We start from the raw sequence: 9,622 nt of genomic DNA on the forward strand, positions 1-9,622 counted from the left end.
TCCCTTCCTGTTGATGTGATCAGGGGCTGCACTGATGCTGATGTTGCTGGCACCTTTAAAAACTGTCATTGCTGCCCCAAAAAGCTCATCCGTGGATAAACGATGCTTGACATACAGATTTTTCTGCTATTCCCGGCAGTGGCTGTTCTATCTTGTAAGAATACTCTATTTATAGATATTCCAGCATTATTAGTATGTTTCAATCGGGGAGCAAGTAATCATTAATATTGCTACTACTGTTAATATTGGTTAAGATTTATGTCAATATTGATTAATGTTAAGACCTGGTTTTTTGAGGCTAGCAGATGTTAATGTTAATATTAAACTATAAGGACACGCACTACTATATTATTGTTGATTTCTTTTTTTTCCTTTTTCTTTTTTTTTTCTTTTTGTTTGTTTGGTTTTGGGGTTTTTTGTATGGGTCAATTCATTTTCTTTGTAACATTCATTTTTTACATTATTAAAAAAAGAAGAGAGGAAAAAAAATAAAAACGAAAACATTTTCTATAAAAGTGTTTCACACTCCATTTATTTTTCCTACATGATGAATGTGAATAAAACCTACTCGACAAAGCATTATAGGCCTATCTCTAAGCTCCTATTACTGTCAAAAATTCTGGAAAAAGCAGTTGCAGATCAACTTACTGCTTTTTTAGAAAAACATGACAAATTTCAGTCTGGTTTCCGTAAGTGTCACTCAACAGAAACCGCATTAATTAAGGTCTCTAGTGTTTGCAAGAGGGTCTGCAGAGGAGAGACACTGCATGGTGAAACAACCTTAAACTTAAACTTCTTTCTTTGTCTCTATAAAATGCTAGTGTACAAGCATCTGATTGTGTATTAGAGAAACATTTGGCTCAAAGACACTCAGTAATCTCCTATTACAGCTACGCTAGGAAATCACACACTAACCGGCAGGTCCGGGTGATGGCGAGGGCAAACAGAAAAACTGGGACTGGGACAATCGCCCAACAACCGTGTGAGATTGAACCTCCACCTCTTCTGACTTCAAGGTTTGGGGATGAAGGAACGCAGCTGTTTGGACTGAGTGTACTGAAACAAACAATAAATGATATACAGACAGGGATGTCATACATGCATCTTACATGCAGTGTATAATGAATAACGCCATAATGAATAATGAAGTTACATGTAAAATTATTAGACTGATAGAAAAGTATTATACAAAGATTTTCCATGATTGAATTCTTTTGAAAAAAGAAACAAAGAAAACAAATCATCATCCTTGAGAGTGAGAGGAAGATCATGCATCTAGGCCAGACAATGTGGTACACATGTACATATTTTAATAAATAACCATCAGATCCTAAAACATAAAAATATTTGCATATGTGAGAAAGAGATGCCAGAAAATCTTTTTTTTCCCATGCCATGACACTGACCGTGGATTCTGGCGAAGCTCTTAATGATGATGGCGCATCCTTCCAGGTGTCGCGGCTCTTGGGCAGCGTGCTCTCTGCTGGATCCCTCTCCATAGTTCTCGTCACCAACTACCACCCAGCTCGCTCCGTTAGCCTGTAACGTAAAAGGAATATCTGAGGAACATTTTTAACTGCATCTGCTCTTAAAGCCCTGAGCCGAAAATGGAGAAATAGTCTGTTAGAAAAAGATGAAACATCAAAAGGAAGGTGTGCAAATTCAATCAATCTTAACCTGACGCGGTCTCGCATCACATTTACCTTGTAGTAGCGAGCCACATCTGACACCCCACCATACTCTCCCGTCAGCTGGTTCTTGATCTTGTTGACGGCGGCGTTCTCGATGTTGACCGCACCGATCAGCAGATTGTTGGAGATGTTGTTCAGGTGGCCGCGAAATTTCAGCTAGGGCCTGAAGTTAACAGTTAAGTTTTCAGTCAAAATGGAGCTTATGAGATATTCTACCAGGTTTACAAGGATCACTTCATTGTGATAGTTTGGACTGTCATGTCCTCTAGGTCTTTTCCATTCCACTTGTTGAATGGCTCCAGCAGCTGCAGGCGCTTAGTGGAAGGATTTACATCTACCTGAACATTATCAAATAAGGGAGAGAAATAAAGGCTCTATGTATTTACAAAATATAGTGAGTCAAACAGGATTTGTCAGATCTTCGTAGACTGGGTTCTGTATCTGAAAAGAGTTATCACCTTGACTGAGCTGCTCTCAGCAGGGGGGTGCTGGTAGGTGTCCTGGTCTGGGTCAAAGTCTCTGGAGGAGCGCTAGTGGGGGGCTCCAGCTTGAACTTCTCCCCATTGGAGCAGTCAGGTAGTCATTTTCAGGGTTGAAGCTGAGGGTCTCGGCGAGGGCCAGGGCAGTGACTATCTACATAAAGTAACACAATGGGTCGACAGGTATAAGTGACATTTTTTAAGGTCACAAATATTCAGAGAAAGCCCATGTGTGGTCCCTGTAACTTCTTTCCTCAGGAGAAGTGACAAAAGTATTAGTGGCTGGGTTAGCATCGTTCCTGGCAGTGAGGTTCCTGTTGAAAGTTAATACAGTATTTTGTTACATTTCATTCTACACTGACCGGCCACTTTGTAAGGTGCACTTGTCTAACTCTTATTATTATTATTTAATGATGTATTTGTCATGGTCCTGGGTCATTTTGAGCCAGCGTTTTGTGTTAATTCTGATTTTGTATTTGTTTTTAGGGTTGGTTTTGGTGTTTAGTGTTTTATCATCCCTACCTGTGTCTTTCCTCTGTGCTCTGTTCGTCTCCCCGGGTTTTGTGTTGTAAAACAGTCTGTGAGTTTCCTGTTTTACTTTGTAGGTCTGTGTCTCGTTATGCTCTGAGCCTGGTTCTGTCGGAGGTTTCTTCCTGTTAAAAGGGAATTTTTCCTTCCCACTGTCATCAAAGTGCTTGCTTATAGGGGGTCATATGATTGTTGGGTTTTTCTCTGTATGTATTATTGTAGGGTCTGCCTTACAATATAAAGCGCCTTGAGGCGACTGTTGTTGTGATTTGGCACTGTATAAATAAAATTGAATTGAATTGAACTTTTACGTTTTTCTCAATCACTTTGGCACACTCCTCACAGCAGAAAAGTCAATCTCACCGCACAGATTCACTTGTGCAAAAGACACAACAACAATCAAAGCCTTTTTCACATTTGGCAAAACATGAGTAGTCAGTCAATGATTCAATTCTGTGATGAATGAATAGAAACTTTTCAGCACCCTTTAAAGACTCATTGAGTCATCAAAATATTTAGTGTTTTTCTCAAAAACTTACTGACTTGGGAAAGAGTTCCTGAAAAAACGAAGACCTGATGTAGAGTAAAAAGTGTTCAGACACAAAAATGAAATGTAAAGTATTATTTTGGAAACAAAATACAAAACAAAATTACCTTAATGGAGAAAGCAAAATGATACCTGTGAAACTATACGTGTCAGAAAACAGACAAAGAAAATGCATACAGTCTGAGACCATAGCACCATCTACTGTATAGTTCGGTATAGTCACGCTGTACAATCAGCACCTATTTTATTAGGCACAGCCTGTTCCACTGCTCGCTACAGTAATGCAAATATTAAATTAGCCAATCATGAGTCAGAAACTCAAAGCATTACAGGATACAGACATTGTCAAAAATAATAAACCTCTGACAGCATGTTACTGTATTTACTCTTTCGTCCATATTTGAAAAAAGTTTGAAGTAATTTGATTTAAAACACAAATGCAATGCTGGACACTATTCAGCAAGGTGGGTGGTTAAGAGTGAAAACAGAAGGTAGCACCCCCCTCCCAATATCTGAGGGTGCGGGCACAGCTGCTACTTCATACATCAGTTTTATGGTGTCAACAATCCAGAGAGGATGCTGTTGTTTGGAGAGCGTTTCCCTTGTTCTATCCAAGGAGCTGCTCTGTGCGCCTGAAGCTCTGTATTGCCGTTATGTGCAGCCACAGTGATCCAACCGGCAAATGAGCCCTTTTGTCCCACTCTGATTGAAATGGATGCTCTATGGGCTCATTTCCTGACAAGGCCTTGGGGAAAACAACTTTTGTCCGCATACGGCTGACAAAGACGATACACACCTCATTCACCAGCTTATTATCCATAACTGCTAAAAGAAAAGCACTATGCTTGGACCTCTCTCTCTGGGGCATTCCTGTCCTGGTCTCAAAGGGTGACTTTTCTAAGACTTGCTAAACCAATGGGAGGCCACATGTTGCAGCACGCCTCACGCTGAGCCTCATACAATCTGTGTCACCAAGAAATGTGCATTGACTAACTTGTCATCAGTTTGGTAATAATATACAAATACAGCTATCACATGAACCTTTAGTGTTGAAGTTGCTCGGCTGGCTTCAACAGGGTTCCCTCAAATGCCACAGTGTGTCATGCAAAAGGGAAGAGACTTTCCCTGTGCCATGAAGAGAATCAAACTCAACACCTCTGATTCAGCATCCTTGCTCAAGTCCTTGCATTTTACAGGGTATTAAAATCAGTCAGTAACAGCTGTGATACTTTTCCAGCCAGCTAGTACAAAAAGTCCATTCTTCTCTGGGTCTCCATTCAGCAGACAGAGAAGAGTCGAAAACCAGATCACTCACTGCCACTTGTGCTCCTTTAAGGCAGCAAACTCGCTATATTCTATTCATTATACCAATTAATAACACCAGTGGTAAACAAAAACACTACTTTAAAACAACTCAGTGCAAATAGGCATGCATGTTCATTTTCTTTCAACTCACAACAACAACTCAACTTCCAAAGCAAAACACCAACACAAAGGAGTGTGAGTTTAGACAGCAGCAGTTAGCTAATCACATAGAACTGTAATCTTTGACATTTGTTTACCAAGTGAACAGCTTTAACATTTAAGCAGCTGCAACTGTTAGTGCAAACACTGTGTATTTATAAGGAAAGAGCTTCAGGTCTCCAGATCTACTAGCTAACAAAAGACACATTACGCTTTCACCTGCTTCTCTGCTTCAACAGCAACAATGTTCCTCTTACGTCAGAGGCACAGCTACAGCAAGTGTAGAGCTAAGCAGCCTCACCAGCGTAACCAGTGTTGCTCTTTTAGCTTTGAATGTTTTAACTTAAATACATTAACAACTTGTGTAATAATTCTAACAAAAGGTTTCTACTTTTATCTGTTTGTAACCCTGGGCTACACAACATCCATAAACAACATGTATCCATTCAATATCAATCCAACCAACAAACCTGCATTAACCCAACCATCCATAAAGCCAGCAACCATCCCGCCAACATGCATCAACCCAAAACTCCAACCAGACAGCATGCATCATAGTAAGACTAGGTGGACTGCTGTGGATTCATTTGGATCTTACTCTGCACAGCTGCAGAACACTGTTGATGCAGCTCTCGTCCTTTTCCACCTTATTCCTGAAAAGGCTTGTTTGTTTCTTGTCAGCAGGGTCGATGTCCTTGGGCCACCCCACCCCCCCTCCACTTGGTTTACTCCACAGCTTCTTGTCTCGTGAAGTTTTGTGTTCACCTGAAAACAACAAGTAGCACCTGAGATTCACACAGACAGGCAATTCACACAGTGCACTGTTAATCAGGAGGTAGAGCAGGTCACTAATCAGAAGGTTGGTGGTTCAGTCCTTGGCTGCATCCCTTGGGCAAGATACTGAACCCTGAATTGCTTTCTGATGCATTCATCAGAGTGTGATAAAAAAAACACAGAAAAGTTGCTTTTATGAATGGGTGAATGAGACATGTTCTGTATATAAGAACCAGTCTCTTTACTATGTATGTAATTTCAACCCTTTTGGCAATCCAGTTCAAGCTGTGTGTAGGTGATCAGTTACTGCAGGAGCGTCACACTCATTTTAGTTCATGGACTGCTTCTAGCTTGATTTATCCTAGCCCAATACTAATAAGATAATAATAATGAATACTGTATTGATCCCCGAGGGAAAATCCCTCTCTGCATTTAACCCATTCACTCAGAGAAGGAGTGGGAAGCCACTGGGCACCCAAAGAGCAGTGCGTAGAGACAGCACCTTGCTCAGGGGTACCTCGGGGGAGCCGTTCAGTGGATTCGAACCCCCAACCTTCCAATCATAGGGCCACCACTGTACCTACTGAGCTATCCCTGCCCATAACTCTAGAGTATTCACATTTCTCTGTGTAAAAGCGGCTGATCTGACAGTGTCCACAACTCATAAATAATTTCTAAAACTCAGCAATAGCCTGAGATGTCTTCAGAAAAATAAAACATCTCCATTTCTACAAACTACAAAGAAACGCTGCAGTAAAAATTAGAGAAAACAATCAGCATGGCTCCTCAGGCTCACAGTCTATGATGGGGCAGGCAATTAATTCTCCCAAGGGCCCACATAAGAAACTGGGACTGGGAAGTTCTGGCAGATCACGGTCACATATTCTAGTCTTGTATCTCTATTCAAACTTTTTGGAATGAAGTTTAAGTAATAAGTTACTTAAGTGGCAGGTAATTTCAGACTGACATAAGTCATTTCAGTCTGCATGCATCAAGACCCTTCAGATTCATACAATTTTGTTTTTAACGTTTTCTGTAATAATTATTTTATTATTTGATTTTGATAATTTAGTTGATAATTATCCCATGATCTCTTGGGAGTGAGGCTCACCTCGTGCTCTGACATCTCCACACCTGTCTGCGTGGCCAGGTCCCGGTGGCGCTTCTGGCTGAAGTTGAGGGCCAGGCTTGGGTCCGGGTGGATGTCCACCAGCAGCTCAGCAGGCGAATCCGAAAACTGACACTGACGGCCAAACTCGCAGCGGTGCTTGGAGTAAGCATAAGTGTTTTCCATGCTGCCATGAAAACACAGAAGAGCCTGCTCTGTACTTGATTCTCTTAAGTACAGAGGTGGGAAGTGACGAAATACAAATATTTTGTTACTGTACTTACTTATAGTAACTTACTTAATGTGGCCGGGGTGTGTGATCTTTCTTCCCCTTCTGTGTATTTAGTAACGGTGGAGCCGGAGGAGCGGATTGGTTGCAGCAGCTAAGGTGTGCCTGTTTCCTGCGTCTGAGTACCGAAAACAACAGTATCAGCTGCTGAGTATTCAATAAAAGCCACACTGAGCACGCAAAGATTGTGTGTGTTGGGTCGATTTCTTCACACTTAGCAGAATTTAAAGACATCTGTATTTTACTTGAGTAGTTTTTTCTCACTACTTTTTACTCTTACTCCATACATTTTTAAACAAATATTTGTACTTTCTGCTCCTTACATTTTCAAAGAGGCCTCTTTTGTTTTAATGCATTTCGGAGGAGTTATTATTTCACATTACTATTAGCCTCCAAAAATCTTTGTTTATTATGCAGCAGCCTATATTATAGGATAATGAGAGATGATTTCTGCCAAAGTAAGGGGTTAAAGTGGAGCAGTGTTTTGTTGAGGTTTGTTTCTTCATTTTGTTTTTGCCACAACACCAGAACGGAAGTGCAGGTAATAATAATAATAATAATGGATTGCATTTATAGAACGCTTTTCGAGATCCTCAAAGCGCTTTACAATTCCACTATTCATTCACTCACTGGTGGAGGCAAGCTACAGTTGTAGCCACAGCTGCCCTGGGGCAGAGTGACAGAAGCGAGGCTGCCATATCGCGCCATCGGCCCCTCTGGCCATCACCAGTAGGCAGTAGGTGAAGTGTCTTGCCCAAGGACACAATGTAATCTTTCATAAAACTACTAAGGTAAAAGCAAGGTTATTCTTTTTTCCCTCTCTTTTGTCTTTGAAATCAGTTTAACTTTAAGAAGACTTGTCATGTGAGTTTAAATGTCAAACTTGTATTTTTATGGTCATAAAAATAAAACAGTACAGCACTGAGAGTTTTTTACTCACCACAGTAGTCAGCTAAGTGGAATGAGGGCGGTTGGCGCAGCAATGGGAAGTAATGAGTTGACAGTTAGTATCAGCGAGTGAGTGACATACAGAGAGAGAGTGGGACTGGCATCAAATGAACTGTTTTGTAGTCTATTCCATGTATCTGCTGAGAAAGCTCAAATCTCAAATACTGTATCGAATCATTGGTTTACTTTGTGGTAATAGTGGTAGTAGTGCCACCTAAAGTCAGCTTTACAAATGACACTAAAGTTTATTATGTGATAAAAAAAAAATTGAATTCTTTTTTTAGAAAAGAAATTAATCAAAAAAGTTTAAGACACCACTTAATACAGATACAAAAACCTGGCTAGGTCTCACGTTGATTAAAAAATTCCCTTTTACAATTGTCTACTTGTTATATCTCTAGCTCTGTTCTGCTGAGCATGTGCCACTCCTGCATAAAAAAAATAAGTTTTTTGACTGACTGTAACTTTTTTACTGGGGAAAATAACTTTGAACCTACAATGAAACTTGTAAGATTATGATGTCAAATTTCTTAGAAAGGGCCCTGCAAGGGAGAGATCATTGCCACTATCTGCACTAGTGATGTGTCGGTCGCGAACGAAACAAATCTTAGAGCCAGATCTTTGAAGTGAATTTCCCCGTACCTCCCTGCATATCTGTTTCTGGTTAGTTTCTGTTAGTTTTTCCCAGTTTAGGTTTTCTTAGTTTCATGTTCACCCTCACCATTGCTGTTGTATCCTCTTTTGGTTTAAAAAACTCACTTGCACCACAGCTGCCGCATTTTGGGTCGTAAATAATTCTCACACGGCTTGCCCCGGCAACCCGTGACAGAAAGCTGAAAATTTAAATAGTTAAAAGTTAAAATGTAAATAGTTTTTGTATTTTTTGTATTGTAGTTTTTGTAACACTGCTCATGTAAAAAAAAGTGGAACAACTAAGGTTTTAAAAGCTGTAGAAGCTTTACAGTTATATTTTATTACATCGGTTGAACACAGAAACATAAAAAACAACCCTAATGAGACTCATGAGACTCATTTTTCATTTATATTAAGAACAAAGGAATTTCACTGATTATTACTCTGAGGACAGCCTGCGTTCCCCCTAGCTGCACAGAAAATGGGCAAAAACTTTTATCTGGTAGGACCAGCGACTTTAAAAAGCCACAAGCCTCTTTAGTAAGCTGCAGAACACAGCTTTTGTTTATCACTAAAGCTTTACATGCAGGTCAATTTGTGGCACAACAAAAACCGGTTCACATGACCACTCCACATCCTTATAAGCCTCTTAAGAATTAAACTAATGTCTAAATATTGTGCATTTTTTAATTGTCTCCTTTCTATCCTCTGTCTTCAGCAGAGTGTCGTTCTTCAGTCATAAATAATGAAGGGATACAGCTCTCGCCAAACTACCCAATGAACAATGAACAACCACAAGTGCATCTACAGCATCAAGGTCATAGATCTTAACGCTTCAGAATATGCATGACATGAGTTTTTATTGAGAAAAATAATGGCTATTGATCATTGCAAGTATTTAAGAGATGTCAAATGTATTACCAGTCTTCAAACCTTTGTGGGAGCTGGGAAAGGAATCAACATCTCTGCAAGAACCTTTCATCTTGCCCAGGGTGATATACTCAAAGTAAACTCACGCACACATTTGGTCTTTGCCCTTGACAGAAGGATACAAACTGGTGTACTCAAGTAAGTTAGCAGTGAACACCACCGTTTAGTATAGAGCGAAGGCCTAATCTGTTTCTCCAAGACTTCATTGAAGATTCATTCAGGAGGTGACAA

General features: G+C 40.2%; 1 protein-coding gene across 2 annotated transcripts; it reads right to left on the bottom strand.

Annotated features, from left to right (window-relative positions):
- Positions 1-358: 358 nt before the first annotated feature.
- LOC146388894 (dynein axonemal intermediate chain 2-like) lies at positions 359-8,155 on the bottom strand. Of its 2 annotated transcripts, none has more exons than XR_014800103.1 (6): positions 6,890-8,155; positions 6,595-6,778; positions 2,150-5,474; positions 1,704-1,854; positions 1,407-1,539; positions 359-1,056 (listed from the first exon to the last, which is right to left on the bottom strand). XR_014800103.1 is itself a non-coding variant. In XM_084926463.1 (6 exons), the coding sequence occupies exons 2-4, from the start codon at positions 6,775-6,777 to the stop codon at positions 2,321-2,323; spliced, it is 354 nt and encodes a 117-aa protein (XP_084782589.1). In that variant the 5' UTR covers position 6,778; positions 6,890-8,155; the 3' UTR covers positions 359-1,056; positions 1,407-1,539; positions 1,704-2,320. The 2 variants fall into 2 exon arrangements, 1 of the variants encoding a protein (XP_084782589.1); XM_084926463.1 differs by having other exon boundaries at positions 1,704-2,324; positions 5,308-5,474.
- Positions 8,156-9,622: the final 1,467 nt, after the last annotated feature.

This window comes from Perissodus microlepis, chromosome 4 (genome assembly GCF_051167445.1).
Source record: "Perissodus microlepis isolate ML-2025 ecotype Zambia chromosome 4, ASM5116744v1, whole genome shotgun sequence".
In the NCBI taxonomy this organism is placed as follows: Eukaryota; Metazoa; Chordata; class Actinopteri; order Cichliformes; family Cichlidae; genus Perissodus; species Perissodus microlepis.